General features: G+C 36.1%; 1 protein-coding gene across 1 annotated transcript in view; it reads left to right on the forward strand.

Annotated features, from left to right (window-relative positions):
- Window positions 1-19,131, forward strand: part of LOC126271938 (cilia- and flagella-associated protein 251-like) — a 681,069-nt gene that overhangs the window by 375,133 nt on the left and 286,805 nt on the right. Inside the window, exons 16-17 of the mRNA XM_049974362.1 lie at window positions 4,362-4,451; window positions 12,400-12,534. Of these exons, the coding sequence (XP_049830319.1) occupies window positions 4,362-4,451; window positions 12,400-12,534 (225 nt within the window). The remainder of the gene's footprint in view (window positions 1-4,361; window positions 4,452-12,399; window positions 12,535-19,131) is intronic.

The following is a 19,131-nucleotide window of genomic DNA, read 5'->3' on the forward strand; positions in this document are numbered from 1 at the left end:
CAATAAAATCTTAGCAATTACCTTGAAGTCAGATGAAATTCGTCTTAGATTCAGTCTCATGAATCTTACTTCTTTTCTTTGTCCATGCTCTTCCATTCACAGAGTTCACTTCTAGTTCATTATCTACTAACACGTGAACTCCCAGCCAACAATCTGATCTTAATAATTTCATTATCAAGGCCATATCCAGATATTGTTTATTCTTCGCCTCCTACCATTTATTTTACATTGTACAGCCTGATTCAGCTGCTAATTGATCCTGGAATACTCTTCATCCTCTTTATACCAAAGTTTTTACTTGTAATTACTTGCGGTTCCAGTAATCCTGACTTCTTTGTTCTAGATATAGCCCCATCTTAGTGTCAATCAGATTATCTAACTGAGTTGCTTCTCTTCTTTCCAATATCATGGTTCATCTTCATTTTGGTAGCTCCCACAAAGTTTTCTGACTTTGATATTTAAAGCCATTCCCATAGCATGGTGTGTCTCCTTGTCTTAGCATACTCTATGGACCATGTCCTATTCCACTGTTAGTGAAATACTCCACTCCTTCCTTTGAAAGAAAACCTTAGTTTCCCATTGCAGTCTTGATAATCATGTCCGCAAACTAGTCTCAATTTTGATCTGATTTATTTGTTATCAGTACTTTTGTATCATTACCTTTTGAAACTAATATCAAAGTTGAAAAAACAGTATTTCCTTGGTGTGCCTATGCCCTTACTTCTTTGTCATTGTAGTTCAACAATCACATTATTTTTTGCAGCTCCATCTGATGTGTTGGAAAATATTTGCTGAGATTATTACAAGATATGTAACTTGAAGATCAAATTGAAATCATATCTCCTGATGTGGACTGAGTTGATGAAACTTGTATGTTCAGTTGTCTGTAGCTAATCTCCTGTAACATTGTTTACACAGCTCAGGATTTCTTGCATCTGACATATTTTTGTTACTAGCATCTCCATTTTGGCATCCTTTACCTTGATATTGCCTTCAAAAATACTTATTGTCCCTGCAGTTTTCATTATTTCTCCTTGGATTTTTCTTCTACCTTCTCTGTTAGTGAAAACAAAGATGATGTAACTTACCAACCAAAAGCATTGGCATGTTGATAGACACACAAACAAACACACAAAATTCAAGCTTTCACAACCAACGGTTGCTTCATCAGGAAAGAGGGAAGGAGAGGGAAAGACGAAAGGATGTGGGTTTTAAGGGAGAGGGTGAGGAGTCTTTCCAATCCCGGGAGCGGAAAGACGTACCTTAGGGAGAAAAAAGGACAGGTATACACTCGCACACACACACACACACACACATCTCCATCCGTCTGTATATGTGCGGATGGATGTGTGTGTGTGTGTGTGTGTGTGTGTGTGTGTGTGTGTGTGTGTGTGTGTGTGTGTCTGTGTGTGTGTGTGTGTGCAAGTGTATACCTGTCCTTTTTTTCCCCTAAGGTAAGTTACATCATCTTTGTTTTTAGATATATTTTTCCCATGTGGAATGTTTCCCTCTATTATATTCTTCTCTGTTAGTGAGCTACATTCACTGCCTGTAGAAGTTTTTTGTATAGTTCTGTACATTCTGATTCATCTCTTTCCTTAGATTTGTTATGGTCTCTTTTCTTGGATTTGTGATCTCCTCTTCATATTTATTTCCTTGGTCACTGTTCTTGAAGATGTATCATTTTCTACACAGTCTTTTCCTTATTGTTAGGGTTCTTCCTCACTTTTTACTACACCCTTTTTATAATTGTTTATTAGTATTAGTAAGGATTGATAGTCCAATTCCCTTTCCTTCGATGCAATTAACACTTGTCCTCTTTCGTCCTCTGGCTTTCTTGTTTACATATTTCTCTTTCTTTAAGTAAATCTTCCTCCATTTTTTGATGACTTTTAAGCAATTATTTTATTGTTGCTGGCTGCCATTTATCCCCAATCTGTAATCATTCTAAAGAATCTGGCTTTGCTTCCAAATATCTATTAGAGTTTGAAATGGGCATCAGCACAATACTGTGAATATTTCATGAAGGTCTGGTCCTGGATGCTGTGACTCCTCATTTATGGTAATATACCATTTTTCTCTTTCTATTTTGATTCACATTTCAAGCCATGATGAAATATTACATATCTTTTCACATGCAGTACTGTCAGCAATGTTCTATTAAGGTACAGTACTTTATAATTCTCACCATACACTTTCTATGCTACTATACTATAGCCTTCACAGTAGCCTCAAATGAGCAGATACAAGTTGAAATCAATGCTCACTGCATTGTTATACACTATTGATGTTGCTCATAGCAGGTGATTTTCCTATTTTTGATCACTAATGTGTTATGGCACCATATTTTGAAACAACTCTTCAGTGAGGAAGAAAGTGTTTATTGCAGAGAAGCACATAGTATAGCTATTATAGACAGCACTTTGAACAGTGGGAAATTCTGACAAAACCTTGTAGAATGTTTATTTCCTTGTGAAGGTTGTAGTAAATAATCAATCACAGACCAAAAATAACCATAACATTGGTAGATATTTTCACAAAGCCCAAATAAATTATGGTCATGTGTAAAGGCTGTCAGTGGTACAAGGTTAGTGTCCATACATTAATGGATGACACAGAAAGTGAAACTGTGAATAGAAAATCATAAGTGAAAATACGCAACTCACTTTCAAATGTTTTCACACTAAGAAAGGCACAGAAGTACTGCCTCAGATTACTTCTCCTACCCTTGCCAAGATGAGTGATGTAGATTATATAGCTACTAGTGTCAGTGGCATTGAGAAACAGCTGAAATCACTAAAATTAAACAAGGCTCAAAGTCTTGATGGAGTCCTTGTTAGATACTGTACAGTATTTGCAACTGACTTTACTCCCATTTCAAGCACTATATATTGTAGCTGTCTTGAACAAAAATAATGTGCCCGGTGATGGGAAGAAAGCACAGATCACACCTGTCTATAAGAAGCATAGCAGAAGTAATCCACAAAAGAATTGTCCAATGTCACTAATGTCCAATTATTGTAGAATCTTCGTAGCTATCTATTCCTATCTCAAATTTACAGATATAACTCGAACAGAATTACCTTTTCCATACTAACCTGCATGGATTCCAAAAACATCAATCAACAGAAAACCAACTTGTGCTTTATCACATGAAAACCTGAAAGCCATGACTCAAGCAGTTGGGTGGATGAAGTATTTCCTGACTTACGAAAAGCATTTGATTTGGTATGAAACCAAAGTAATATTATATGTGGAACTAACCAAAATATTTTACTGGATTTTGGATTTCATGGTGGGGGATATGCAGCATGTTTGCCTGGATGGAGAGTTATTGACAGAAATAGAAGTGACTTCAAGATCACCACAGGGCAGTGTGTTGGAAACCTTGTCATTCATGCTGTATATTAATGATGTGGCATACTTTGTGCAAAGGATGTGGTTATCTATATATATATGAGAAAAGCTGCATTAACATCCATTCAGATATTTATATGACTGCACCATAATGTGTGAGATGATTACAGAATGAAAAATGGGAATTGCCATACACTTGAAGATAGACTCTAATTATTCCATAATAGCCTATCTGCAAAGATTCAAGAACCAGTATTAAAAGAAGAGTCTATAAACATTCTCCAGTTCCCTACACATTGCCCCAATGATGACCTTGAAAATACGAGTTTACTTATTAGAACATGCACAGAGATATTTTAGCAGTCATTCTACCCTATCTCCACATGCAATAGTATTGGGCAGGGGACAGGGACCATAATGTGTGGAATCATGCTAAGTACGCTCTGCCAAACACATACTGGTTTGCAAAGTATGTAAGCATATGTATGTGTAGATGTGAAACATGCAGGAAACATTACTACCACTATCCCTTACTAAGGTATAGTGTGGCATAGAAAGTAGTGAGGTACTCAAATGTGAATTTTTTTGGTGTCTTACCTAGAGATGTCAACAATCTAAAAGATTATAAAATCAATGTACTTCAGTGTGTGCGTGTGTGTGTGTTTGTGTGTGTGTGTGTGTGTGTGTGTGTGTGTGTGTGTGTGTGTTGTGTGTGTGTCTGAGCATAGTTGTGAATAAACAGTGTATGTAAAAATGGTAAGAAAGGTAGCTTTAAATTAACATGAAAGACAACCATGTAAATCGATAGAAACATACCACATTTTTCACTCAGAAATTGTGGTACAATTCATTGTAATAGTGGGAGGCTGCAATTATGATTCATGGAAGATTCAAATAACCATTTAACTAACTTTAGTGTACCTTGTCTTGTGTGGGACTGCAGACCTCATAATGGATTAATGCATCAAAATTCATAATTAAGCGCATATTTTTTCATTTTTCAGTACAAATACAAGTTGCTCAGTTATAAAACAAAGATGTGTCGCAAAACAGTTCTTGGACCTACATGTGGATCACCAGTTTGTTCGATTCAGGTATGGTGCTTCATATAATTATTTAAAATTAGTATTTGTGTCATATACACTTACCACCATAGAAATTTTATGTATTTTCCACTTTTTATTTCACACCAATGCACCATATAACATATAATGTAAAGATATAATCTTGTAACATTACTTTCTATGCTATGCTGAGATGATATGGGAATTTCCTGAAAGTAATGAAAATAAAGGAACAACCATTGGGATGCTCCCACATATCCCAGGAAGTAGCATTGTCTTTCCAGGGGCAGATACACTACAGCTTACACAATCTGAAAAAATAGAAGCCAAATTCCAATAAACAATATCAAACATTTTTGCCATAGAACAGTTTAGAAAAAGTGAAATTTGCTGTAAAAGGTTTGAAATTACTTCGGATTTTAGAAGCGTTTCATAAAAGCAAGAAGGAAATATTTAACAAACAAGTACCTTAAGCTAATACTTTTCTAGATATGTGACTACATCATCATGTTGTTATATAGAACAACATTTCAAATACCACTGCATGATTTATCATTGGATTGGCATATTACTGTTGACCCAGTGCAATAATCAGGTCTTACAAACTGATCTTTCACCCTACCCCTGATATGTCAAGGGACTGATGTACTTTATTGAGGACAGTTTTATTTAAATACCAGCCAACTGAAATTTTAATAAAATTTCTTATCAAAAAATATGGAGAGTCCCACAATGATTTCAGTGATGTTCTTGACAAATGATCTGGTGGATAGGATGTAATATCTGTTTACAAGGTCTGAATGTTTTTCTGAAAAATCTTGAAAGTGTGTTTCGTATGCGCAATTTATGCATTGAGTTCTGGTTCAAGAGTACCAGCTTTGGTTTCCATAGATCCAGCTTGAGCATCAACTAATTTCTAATCTGCTTCCACCTCATTTTTTGCCTCTTTTCATTTTTCATTATTCTTGTATTAGTGTTTTTCAGCTGCACTTTAAGGTCCTTCAGAGTACTGTTTGTTTCAGCAATTGAGGTACTAATTACAGCAAATAATGTTGACAGTAATCCTACAATTCCACTGTTCAAGCCTGCAGCTTCAGTTTTGTCAAAACCAAGAAATGGTAAAAATTACCCACATTAACACTTCCTACTGCTTCATTATCACAGATTTGTGTCCTGTACTACCTCACTGTTTACGTTGGTTTCACTTTATCAGTAATGCTGCTGTTTCAGCTCACAACATTGTCTACTACCTGTTCCTGATTTTCTACTGGTACACTGTCTTGGTTGCTATTGCTCACCACATTGATAAACAAACATAATTCTAAACACTTTCCAGCTTCACAATAAAATTTAGTCTGCACACAAAATTTGTGTATCTCAGTTGTGTGCAATGTTGTAGTTCCATCCTGCAAACGTCAATTTCTTTTTAATTTTTAGGTTAATTAATTAATTTATTTATTTATCTATATTTTTGCATACACTTTCTAGTTATCATCTCTTTAGTCTCCTTTTTAAATCAATATAAAATCCCTTTCAGATTCTGTGCCAGTGTTTACTTTTCAATTTTACATTGCATCGATATCACATAAATCAACTTGAAACTCAGTATTCTGTTAGCAAAATAACATTAACAGGGTAACTGTAATCCCCACTCTTCCACCACAATTGAAATTCAACAAGCTGTAACAGTGAACAGCAGATACTCATTTTCATTTCTCTGTGATTTCTGATGCTATAATGTCTAAACGAATTTGCGAGTAGCTGCTCAACAAAAATTTGCTGCAACTTGCTGAGTTCTTGACAATGTGGCTAATGATTTGATAGTGCCCAGAGCAATATCAAGAAATTAAGGTGGATATGATGTTGCTCTGTCAGAATTACATATTTATTGTTTAATACGGTTTCAAACCTCTAGCAAAACTAGCCCACAAAAACTGTTAGAAAACTGAGACCCTGATGGCTGATTCATCACTGCTTTTTCCAACAACCACTGTTTATGTCATCTATTATTACAAATAGAAAATTGCTGGAGTACAATAAAAAACTTGCAGTGTATATAGACTGACATCAAAGAATTACATTTTAATTTGTTCCTCTTACTTTGCAACATGAAGTACAATAAAAAACTTGCAGTGTATATAGACTGACATCAAAGAATTACATTTTAATTTGTTCCTCTTACTTTGCAACATGAAGTTTCATGTGGCTTTTAGCTTCTGGTATTGCAATTCAAAAAATCAGTTTATCAACAATATATTCTATGAAGCAGCTTATATGATGAAAATTATTAGTTGAAAAAAGTTCCAAACTAGTACATGTGTTCATTACATGAACACTAACAAAAATCTAGTTTCACTTCTTGTGAAAGGTGTTCTGGAATTACAACATGAGAATTGTTTGTGTTTTAGGTTCAAGTATTGATTAGAAACAGGTAAACCAGAGCATAGATGTAATGAAATTAATGCCATCAATTTCTTCCCAACTGCTAAAATTTTGTAAATAAATAAACAGTTTCTTTATTTTTGACCCCCATAATAATCAGATCAAGCAACCTGATTTCACCTTTCCCTCTGTTATTAAAAGATGAACTGGGAGTCTGCCATTTTCTTTTCTTTTAATAGTGCCTGTCCAAACTTTGAATTTGACTTAAAGTCACTGTCTCACCTGATGCCCATAACCAGTAATCACAGGGATTTGTCTCTGGGTGCTGGTGAACCCTATTACTTTTTCTCCTAATAGGTTTGACAACTTCCCTCTCCCCTCTTTTTCACATGTAGGCCATGGGAAGTACTTCCTCATCTTCCAATAGCAAATGGTGATACAGCTCCAATATGAGATTTTATATCCACCTGAATAAATTCATTCAGCTCCTTTTTTACTCACTTAAGAGCAAAATTAATTGAGGGCTGGTCATGCTCTGCAAACTTATTCCTTTGTGCTCAGTAGGTGCTATTGTTTTGTCCAGGTATTACAAGAAGACCAAAACCTAAATTGAAAAACTTGCACCCTGGCTTTATTGCCTTATCCCAGCTACATTGTAATACATAGGATTACACAGAATTATAACTAAGGGAAATGAAATTACTATTTTGCTTCTTGCTTCTATTCACTAAAGAGCTACAAAACTTTTTTTTTCATTTGTGGTGGAGGGGTAGGGGGGGGGGGGGGGGGGGGGGGGGAGGCAGCACAACTACATGGGTTATTTCTGTTATATTTCTGTTTACTCAGAAAATTCTGCAAAACAAAGTCTTCATTAATTTAACATCACTACATAGAGGTGTCCGATAAATGAATACATGAGTATTCAAAATCTTCCAGAGCATATTAAATGTTTTCCATCTCATATAGAGGAAATTACATGCAAATTAAGGAACTCCATTTTGCTCACCTCCATTTACTCAGTTAAACTTTTTCACGGGGACTCTTAAAATCAATCTATTAGCTTAGACATGTATGTAATTAGTAATACCAATGTAATACTATAACATTTTGATAACTGAGACAGTCTGTTGTGTTGTGAAGCAATTGAATAAAATGTTAATCTATTACATTTCATATAATTACGATATTACGTCTTATTGCAATTAAATAAAGTGTTCATCTCTGACAGTGTATATATTTCCACAATGTGGAAACTTCACTCTGTAATGTAAATGGGATATGAGTTGTATAAGACATTCTAAAAAAATGCTTAACTCTTTCAAGAATCTCATAATCCAGTACACCTTTGCATGTTAAATATTACCATACTCAAAATATCTCCTGCAGATAATTATCTTCTTCAAAGTGCATATCTTCCTTCAATAAATATTTACTTAAGTGCCTCTCTTTTTGTATTCGGGCACAATGGAGCCATCCTACATTTCAAATACTGCCCCAGTGACCATACTGTAGTATAACTGTTACAGTTAAAGTTACATGTCCGACATCTAGGTAAACGCTGTCTCCACAACTCAATACTGTCAAAATATCTCAGCAGATTTCCACCCTAATTTCCTACTTGTGAGCAATGAATAAAGTTTCTTTTTGCTGAGGCTATTGTAATATCAAAAGTTTTCACTACTTCTGCATTTTTTAGGGCTGTTAAAGGCTGTTATTATGGTTCTCTAATTCACACAAAGGCTATTGTAATATCAAAAGTTTTCACTACCTCCACATTTTTTTAGGGCTGTTAATGACTGTTATTATGGTTCACACAAAATCTCTACATTATGATATTACAAAAATACCTTTGATCTCCGAGTTGCCTTGTTCTTCTTCTCAAAAATTCTCTTTCTCATCAGACATTGCACTGATTGCCACATACCTGGCTGTCTTCTAGTGCACTCTTTCTTCATAATTTCTGGATTCGGTGTTGTCAACAGAAGTTTTCTTGGGGACTCATTAACGTGATGAACTTTCAACTCTTTACATGTTAAATTTTCATTTTTTCAAATGTGCATAGAATATGTTCTTGTATATTAGAAAGCCTTACTCGTTACTGTCCCTACTGAGCCCACAAACATATCAAATTTCTTGCTTCTTTTTCAAGCAGGTAAATGACTCTTCAGATGTGTGGGGCAGCCAGGAAGTTCCTTTATACCTGAACTAAGTGTGTGTAGGAATGTAAGATGATAAGATATTTAAAATTTGAACCTCACAACCCAATATGGCAATGGGACTCATCATCTGAGTTGCAACATTAATGCCATATAACTGCCACATGGCTGCCCAGAGAGGAGAATAAAGTCTGTATGTTGACAGTTCATCGTTCACCTTTCTGTGTTTGATGTAAAACAGTGGCCAATACTAGTGACTCCAAGTCACTATTATGGCAAGAGTGTGAATCCATGAACAGAGGAGCAACAAAAATATGTAATGCATCTTATGGATAGATTTTGTGAGTGGTCCAGTAAGAAACCATCAAGTCATCAGACTTTTATCACATCATAGAATAAAGCTATTCACCTGGGAATTGTTTCAGGTGCACCCCCCCCCCCTCTCCCCATCACCATCAACACCCTCAATCTGGTTGTCTATCAAACCTAAAGTGAAATGTGTGCTGCAAAAAGTGCATGAATGATCCATTCACTCTGCAAGTTGACCAGAAGCTTTACTGCAGAACTTGGAATTAAAAGGTACTCATTGCAGCCCCACATGAAAATAGACTTAGGGCTGCAAACACTCCAGACACTGGCCATCAGTGAACTAATGACTTAAACCACTGGATACTTATGGCAATGTGCAACGATAATGATGTTGTACATATAAACATTTTGGACAAATAACTGTACGTGTTATTAAAGTTGCAATGAAATAACTGTGCATGTAAAGGGACTTTCTGGCCACCATATATATGTAAGCTCTATGGTATTGTGTTTATAGCTTCCAATTTCCCTAAGGAATCTGAATACAGTTTCACATTAGAGAAGCCTTATGAAGTCTACACTGACATTTGGTATTAACAGAGTTTCCATGGATAGTACTTATGTGGGAAAAATTTATTTCATTATCATGTTTTGAGACAGATCTTCACCCTTCATCTTACGTAGATGACACACTTTTGATTTAGCCTCTTGATAATCAGGCATTGCAGCAGTTTATTAATCACATGAACAATATTGAGGCCAACAAAGTTTTAAGTAATAGTGACAAAAAGACAGAATGCTGTTGTTGTTGTAAGTACTAGTTCTATAATGGTTAGTGTATCATTGTCTGGCCCACATAAAGTGTTTCCTGGATGAGCTCAGTTTCCATCATGGTTGTTTCCAAATATTAATTGCCCTGACTGCTGGTATAGAAAGAAATGTGTAGTAGATAAGTGCTATCTTGGTGCTGAAATGAATAATTTGGCTTATCTGTTGAGATAACATAATTCACTGCTGAATGTCTCCAAGGGCAATGTTCTACAGAAAATTAATTTGTACAGCAGCTCCATCAACACAAGAAGGTCAACACATGGCATGCTTCCATTATATGATGTAACATCCTGTAAGACTGGATGAAACTTGAACAGAAAATGATTTATAGCCATTTAAACACCACCTACGTGAATCAAAGAGATCTTTTTCAGTTTGAAGATTAGTAATAGTGTTGGAGTTGTAGATAGTTGTTCTATCCTATGCTAATTCAGTTAAGTATTTAGTGTTACACAGGATGGTCTCCGTAAAATGGTAAAGTGATTAAGTTATTTTATGGTTGAGTTAAATGCTTTAGAAAAGAAACGCTCATTTCATTTCACATACTTGTTGAATCTGCTCCTGTCCTCCAAGTTTAGTGACATCATTGATGGGACATTAAAGCATAGTTTTTCCCTCTTTCCCTATTTGAACAGAAAGTGACTCAGGTCCGTGCAACAAATTATGATACAAAATCAAATAATAGAATATCCAGGATGGAATAATGACAATATTATGAAAAGTCACTGAAAGGATACATAAATTATAATGTGTGTTAACAACTTTAATGGAAATGCCAGGTATGCACTCAGTGATGCATAGAAGTTGGTGTTGGTACAGAGAGATTATAAAGTAAATTGCTTTATATTTTGCACTATGATGGGGAAAATTATACTGCAGACATTATGCAGGGCAGGATGGAATAATGACAATACTGTGAAAAGTCAACTGAAAGGATACATAAATTATAATGTGTGTTAACAACTTTAATGGAAATTCCAGCTATGCACTCAGTGATGCATAGAAGTTGGTGTTGGTACAGAGAGATTATAAAGTAATTTGCATCATATTTTGCACTATGATGAGGAAAATTATACTGCAGGCATTATGCAGTCACTGTTAGCAATGTAACATCTACTTGCAGAGGACACTATGTGGCTTTTATTTTAGTGGATACCATTTTCTAAGTGGCAGTTAGTTGCTTCCCTGTGGAGACAGTAGCGGGAGGTTTCAACTTTACTTAGAACTTTTTATATTTGTTTATGAGGAGAAATGCTGGTATTAGTCCTGAAAGAACTGAAGCAATAATGCCTTCATATGACATTTTATGAACCTTAATGGTTCATCATCAGGTATATATCTTCTGGTTTGATGTTCATGTGAGTAATGTTATTGTGTGATTTTGGCTACAAGTTCTAACATTACAAATAAGTGAAACACTATAGTGGGGATAAAAATATTCAAACACCTATTAAAGAACACTCCACTTATAATTGTAACAGCACATCTATGAATATGTTTGATGTCCTTTGTCATTCTTACTTCACAGGAACTTCAAACACTAGAACAAGACTCTAGAATTAGTCCTGCTAGTCTCATGTAGGTGGTTTTCTTGTATTGCATAGCATTTTCACAAAGCTAAATCTTCAATTCATCTTCTCTAACATAAATTTTGTGTGATCATCCTATTTCAAATTGCTCCTAAATACTTATATGATGTGACATCATCAAGATGTTCACCACCATTCATATGATCATATAATGTATGGTTATTTATTTATGTTATAGGCATTATCTTACATGTACTAACATTTAATAAGAGCTGCCATTTATTACACTATGTAGAAATTTTGTATAACTATTTCTACAACTTCTTAACCAACATCCAGGACCAATACTTTAATGTATCAGAATGAGGGGTGAACGACTATGAGTTAGAGCTATGAGTTTGACACAACAAGTGTACATAAAATGAAAGTTATGATTGTTGAGATGACTACTGACTAATGATACACTATCAGTGGACAAATTTGAATCCTGGAGAGCAAATAATTCTTCATTGCATGACTGTTACATACTACTTTGAGCATCAGACAATTTTTTTATGATCATAGGACATAGTTTTCTTTAATTATTATTATGTTTGCAATACTTCGTGCATTCCTTGTGTTGCCAATTAACTTATTCCAGAACCCCACCTACCTCTCATGTGTGATGAGGTGACCTGGACCAAACATAAAATGTTTTAAATTTTGATGAAGCATTCATTTTTCATTGAAACATATATAGTTATAATATGGTTAAACTGGTAATTTTTCCAGATTCTGCCATCAAGCAAGCCACAAAAAAACCAAATTTATGCTTTAATATCAACTGAAAAACATATTGGTATACAAATATTGCCAGTTGATGGAAATCCATATAAGTCACTTATGATGCTTGCACATCCAGATGAGGTATGCCATATTACTTATAATTTTTAATTCACTATTTATAGCAAAGCAAACTTGAACTACTCCACCTGCTATGATTGCACACTTGATAATCAATACATATTATAAAAGTGCATGCTGCTAAAATTTGGAAATGAGTCCCAGTATATGGTGTGCTAGCCCTCTATCCCCCATCCAGGAAGAAGGTAGACATTTTTACCTGAAAGGCATACTTTTGAAGATATAAGGTCTGGAAAGTTTTGTCCTCTAGGAATTTCAACAACATTCCAGAACATTTGAGAGTATCCAAGAACATTCCAGAATATTTGAATGTATCAAGAGCACTCCAAAACATATCAGAATGTTCCGAAATGTTCCAAAATGATCCGGGATGTTCTGGAATGTTCAGGAGTAGTCTGGAACATTTGGGAGATTCCAGAATGTTTGGGAACACAAACAGTGTGAAGTGTGACTAGTCAAAATGATACAGTCACTGATATAAATCAAAAATAAACTGTGAAAAGTGTGTAAAGTGTACTTCATGTATTTGACAGTAAAAAGTTGATCTGATTTATATTTTAGACAAAGCCCAAACATAAAAGAGGAGGAGATCTAGCCATTTCTGAAGCAAAATGGTGAAAACAAAAATAACAGTGAAAAATAAAACATTCAAAGACCACAAAGCATGAACAAGAATGAACACCATGAAGAATGAACTTCATGATCGGAAAAATGAATAACATCTGACAATTTTGCAAAGTGAAAAAATTCAGTAAGGAAATATGAGGATTCTGTTGCATGAATGGAAACATTTCATTAACACCACTGTGAGCACTTCAGCAGGAATTTTTACGTTACATGACCTGGAAAACTCCAGAATCAAAACACTTTCTTCAAAATATAAAAGTTCACAATGCCTGCTTGCAAATGACTTCTTTTGGTGTCACTTCAATCAATAGTAACTGAGATGAAATTTATTACATTTTTCCATCCAGGGACAAATGTACCACAATATGGGATCATTGCTATCCAATGATGAGCATAAATTTTTGCAAGTATATTTCATCAGAAACGGAGAAACAAAAATTGATCAATAATGCACAAGTATCAGTGGATTGAGATGAGAAGTAGCTTGAGATATACAGAGGGTCTTACACAAAAACAATCAGCTGATTCACATATTCAGAACATCACTACACCAAATGATTTATGGTGACTATAAACTTATAATTCAAGACAACAAAATAGCACATGGGGAACACGAATATGCCTCACACACACAATTTCATTTGGCTGCATGACAGGATTCATCCCACGGATATCAAAAAAATCATGCAAGCTGAATTTCCCAATCCACAAGAAGATACTGAACTGTATGACATAGTAATGAAAAACATCATTTGCAGACCATGCAGGCCATTAACCCCAATTTGCCATCTATGAGTGGTGGAAAATGTACAAGAAAGTACCCAAAACAATACTTGGATGACGCAAAAACAGGAGTTGGTGACTATACCAAGGACAGAAGACAATCACCCTACAACAGTGGCTTCACAGAAAAAAATATGAATACAAGGCAGCAATGAACTGGAAATAGATAATCAATGGGTAGTACAACATGGCACACTTCTTTCTAAAATGTTACAAGCACACATAAATTTGGAATACTGCAATTCCCTGAAATCCATAAAATATTTCTGTAAGTATGTGAATAAAGGCAGTGACATGGCAGCATTTCAAATAGCCAAAAACAGTGAACAACAAAACAGAAACAACAAGATCGTCATGTACCAAATGGTAAGATACATCAAAAGTAACAAAGCAGTGTAACAGTTTTTTCGTTTTCCCATACATGAGTGTGAACCATCTGCGCATCTGGAAGTACATTTGGAGAATGGATGGAGAGTTTATTTCACAAAAGACACCTACAGAAAATTGCAAGTAAACCACCTCAGAATAACAATAACAGCTTTTTACCAACTGTGTCAAATGGATCCATTTGAAAAATCATTGCGATACTCGTATGTTGACATCCCCACCTATTATATGTGGAACACAACAAGAAACTTATTTCAGTGATGAAAACAAGGATTTCCAGTAGAAGATCATCCAAGTTCATCAAAACTGGCACACTAGGATGTGTGTTCACCATACATCTGAACAATGCCAAATGTTTCTGTACTGAAGCACTAAAGAAATTGGTATAGGCATGTGTATTCAAATATAGAGATATGCAAACAGGCAGAATATGGAGCTGTGGTCAGCAATGCCTATATAAGACAACAAGTGTCTGGCGAAGTTGTTAGATCAGTTACTGCTGCTACAATGGTAAGTTATCAAGATTTAAGTGCATTTGAATGAAGTGTTATACTCTGCACACAAGTGATGAGAACCAGTATCTCTGAGGTAGCAATGAAGTGACGATTTTCCCATATGACCATTTCAGGAGTATACCGTGAATATCAGGAATGTGGTAAAACATCATATCACTGACACTGCTGTGGCCAAAAAAAAGATCCTGTAAGAAAGGGACCAATGGAGACTCAACAGAATAGTTCAAAGTGAAAGAAGAGCAATCCATTTGCAAATTCCTGTAGATTTCAACAATCGGCCATTAGCAAGTGTCAGCACATGAACCATTCAATGAAACATCATCGATATGGGTCTTTGGACCTGAAGACTGATTCATGTACCCTTGATACCTGCACCACACAAAGCCTTACACCTTGCCTGGGCCTGTCAACACTGACACTAGACTGTTGATGACTAGAAACATGCTGCATGGCTGGATGAGTCTCATTTCAAATTGTATTGAGGAGATTAACATATACAGGTATAGAGGTAACCTCATGAATAATGGACCCTGCATGTCAGCAAGGGACTTTACAAGCTGGTGGAGGCTCTGTAATGGTATTGAGCATGTGCAGTTGGATTGATACGGGACTCCTGATATGTCTAGATATGTATCTGACAGGTGACATGTACATAAGCATCCTGTCTGATTACCTGCATCCATTCATGTCCATTGTGTATTCTGACGGACTTGGGCAATTCTAGCAGGACAATGTGACACTCCACACATCCAGAATTGCTACAGAGTGGCTCCAGGAACACTCTTCTGAGTTTAAACGCTTTCGCTGGCCACCAATCTCCCCAGACATGAACATTATTGAGAATATCTTTGATGCCTTGCAATCTGCTGTTCAGAAAAGATCTCCACCCCCTTGTACTTTTACAAATTTATGGGCAGCACTGCATGATTCATCATGTCAGTTCTCTCCAGCACTACTTCAGACATTAATTGAGTCCACGTCATCTCATGCAGCGCTTCTGCATACTCGTGGGGGCCGTACTTGATATTAGGCCAGTGTAGCAGTTTCTTTGGCTCTTCAGTGTGCAACTGGATGTTGCTATATGAAATACAGGGACCAACAAGTTTAACAGATCTCAAGACTGTTGACAGTTACTTATGCTGGACACACAGAGAAGTATGCCAACCCTTAGAATTACTAGAAAATGACAACCACTGTAAACAAACACTACAAGAGGCCTCACTCAAAGCCTCAGCTGAACAAAAGGAACTTAACTCACTGTAATTCTAACAACATGTAATCCATCGAATCCAAAACAGCTAGACTACGCCTTCAAAGAGGTTATGGCTGATGACGACCAGATCTTAGTAGAACTTGGGATGCAAGGACCATGAAAAGATGGTATCAGTGTGCTAAACTTCAAAATTATGAAGGAAACAAGCTACAACATCAACGAACTTTTTTAATACATTGCTCACAACAAACCACTCCTCAGTGATAATCAAAAGGAAATTTACAACATTATCAGGAACCAGATGGACAACAACACTGGCAGAATTATTTACTTGGATGCACCAGGTGGCACTGGGAAAATGTTAAAACGCTATTGCTGGAGGAAATAAATGCTAAACAGCAGACCGTACTTGGACTGGCATCATGTGGCATTGCTGTCACACTAACAGAAGGGAGATGAACTGCCCATCCTGTCCTACAACTACTGTTGAATATAGCCGAAGAACAATTCCCTGTATGTAAAATCTCAAGAGAATCTGGGATGAACTTCTAAAGCAAGCTAAAATTATCTACTGGGGTGAATACACAATGGCACATAAAAAAATCACTTGAAGCCATGGACAGAACATTACAAGACTTACGAGGAAACTCTGAAGTGATGGGAGGAGCTCTACTCATACTCTCAGGAGGTTTCTGACTAACACTTCCAGTTATCCCTATGTCAACGCCGGCAGACAGAATCAATGCATTATTGAAAGAATCACATATGTGGCCACACATACAAATACTGCAACTAACAAAAAATATGAGAGTTGAACTATTGAAAGATGAAACAACAGCACATTATGCTTAACAACTTTTACAAACAAGGAAAATGTCCTGTTGACCAGAACACTGGCCCTGTTAAACACAACAGTGATTGTTCCAACATAGCCACTACGTTGTTTACAACTGTACTTATCCAGAGTCGCTGTTTGAAAGGGCAGTTTTGGCAACTAAAAATAATATTGTTGACAATATCAAATTTAATATTCAAAAGAAAATTCCTGTTCTGTTACAAATCGATCAACATGATGATAAACATTGAAGAAACTATTAACTTTCCTTCAGAATTTCTAAACAGTGAGTATGAGGTATGCCATCATGCTGCCTTCAACATAAAATTGGATCTCCTATCTTACTACTCAGAAATCTGAACCCACTAAAACTATGTAATGCAACAAATTTGATCATCACACAGCTATTGGATAACATAATCAAAGCTGAACTTATGACTGGAAAGTACAAAAGACACATGATATTTATCCCCAGAATACCACTGATCTCTACTGAACTGCCATTCCAATTTAAAAGACTGCAGTTTCTGATCAAATTAAACTACAGTTTTACAATTAACAAAGCTCAAGGACAATTTATAAAAAATTGCGGCATCAACCTCCAAGACTCCTACTTTTCTCATGGACAACAACACATTGGTACAAAGTCTGAAAAATTTGTACATAAATGCCGTGGATAACAAAATGAACAATGTTGTTTATAATAAGTATCGTTTGTAGTTAGAATATGTTATTGATAAGTTATGATACACTAACATCTCTATTAAAGAGTTTGTAACCAGCAAGCAATCATGTAAAATCATGTAGGAAGTTTGTACAGTGAAGTACATGGCAAAAAAGTAATAGTGTGTGAAATATTGGTGGTACAGTGACTATTCTATATTACGTAAAAATCAGTTTTGAGTCTGCTCCCAGTTGGTACAAATGTAGTAGTGTGTAGAGAAGTCTGTTCCCATTTCTCATAATTTCAGTGTATTCATGTGACTCAGCCAGTGTGTGAATTTCCACCAGTGACTTCTGTTACATTTAATGCATTTCTCTTTTGAATCAGTTTGTGAATTACTGCAACTTTGGGCATTTGCTGTGTCTGTACATTGATTGTCAATCATTTGCACTGGTAAATCAAGGACCGCAATGTGTACACATTTTTTTCGATAACTGTTGTGATATTGTAAGGTTAGAGCAGTGTAGTCATAATGCTCTATAGTTTTGTTTTATACAACATTCTGCATGAGGAGTTGATGGAAGAAGCTACTTGCAAAGGAAAACCCGGGATGGAACAATAACGATATTATTAAAAGGATAGATTTGTACTCTTCATATAGCAGAGATGTTGAGTTGTTGTTGAGTAAGAGACATGATAAAATGACTGCCAAACAAATAAGCTTTTGACCAAAAGGTCTTCTTCTAAGTTAGACAACATACACACAACTATTCATGGAAATGCAACTCTCACACACGTGGTCATTGTCTCTGGCTGCTGAGGCCAGACTGCAAGTAACAGTAGATGATGGAAGAAGCAATATGGGCATTGGTGTAAGTTGGTGGCTGAGGCAAGGAGGGGGAGGGATAACTGGGTATGAGTGGGGGAAGGTAAAGTGCTATTTGTGGGAGCATACAGGGATGCCCATTGCTGTACTCCAGATTCGTTTGTTGAAGGCATCACCTCAAACAAATCTGGGGTACAGCAATTTGCATCTGCATTTCACCATCTTATACCAATCTACTCATGGACCATCTAGAGAAATCTTTCCTAACCACCTGAATCTCAAACCCCTCACATGGTTCAGATTCATCAATGACATCTCTATGATCTGCATCGAGGGTGAGAACACCCGGTCCACATTCCTCCAGAACCTCAACACCTTCTGCCTCATTTGCTTCACCTTTTCCTCCTCAACTCAACATGCTACCTCAGAGATGGCTACATTAGTTCCTCTGTTGATATAAAACCCATCCACCATCAGCAATACCTCCTCTTTAATAGCTGCCACCAATTCCATACCAAGAAACCCCTTACATATAATCTAGCTACCCATTGCTGTCATATTGGTAATAACATAGACTGTAATTAGCCTTTGTTGTTGTTGTGGTCTTCAGTCCTGAGACTGGTTTGATGCAGCTCTCCATGCTACTCTATCCTGTGCAAGCCTCTTCATCTCCCAGTACCCACTGCAACCTACATCCTTCTGAATCTGTGTAGTGTAGTCATCTCTTGGTCTCCCTCTATGATTTTTACC

This window comes from Schistocerca gregaria, chromosome 1 (genome assembly GCF_023897955.1).
Source record: "Schistocerca gregaria isolate iqSchGreg1 chromosome 1, iqSchGreg1.2, whole genome shotgun sequence".
NCBI lineage: Eukaryota > Metazoa > Arthropoda > Insecta > Orthoptera > Acrididae > Schistocerca > Schistocerca gregaria.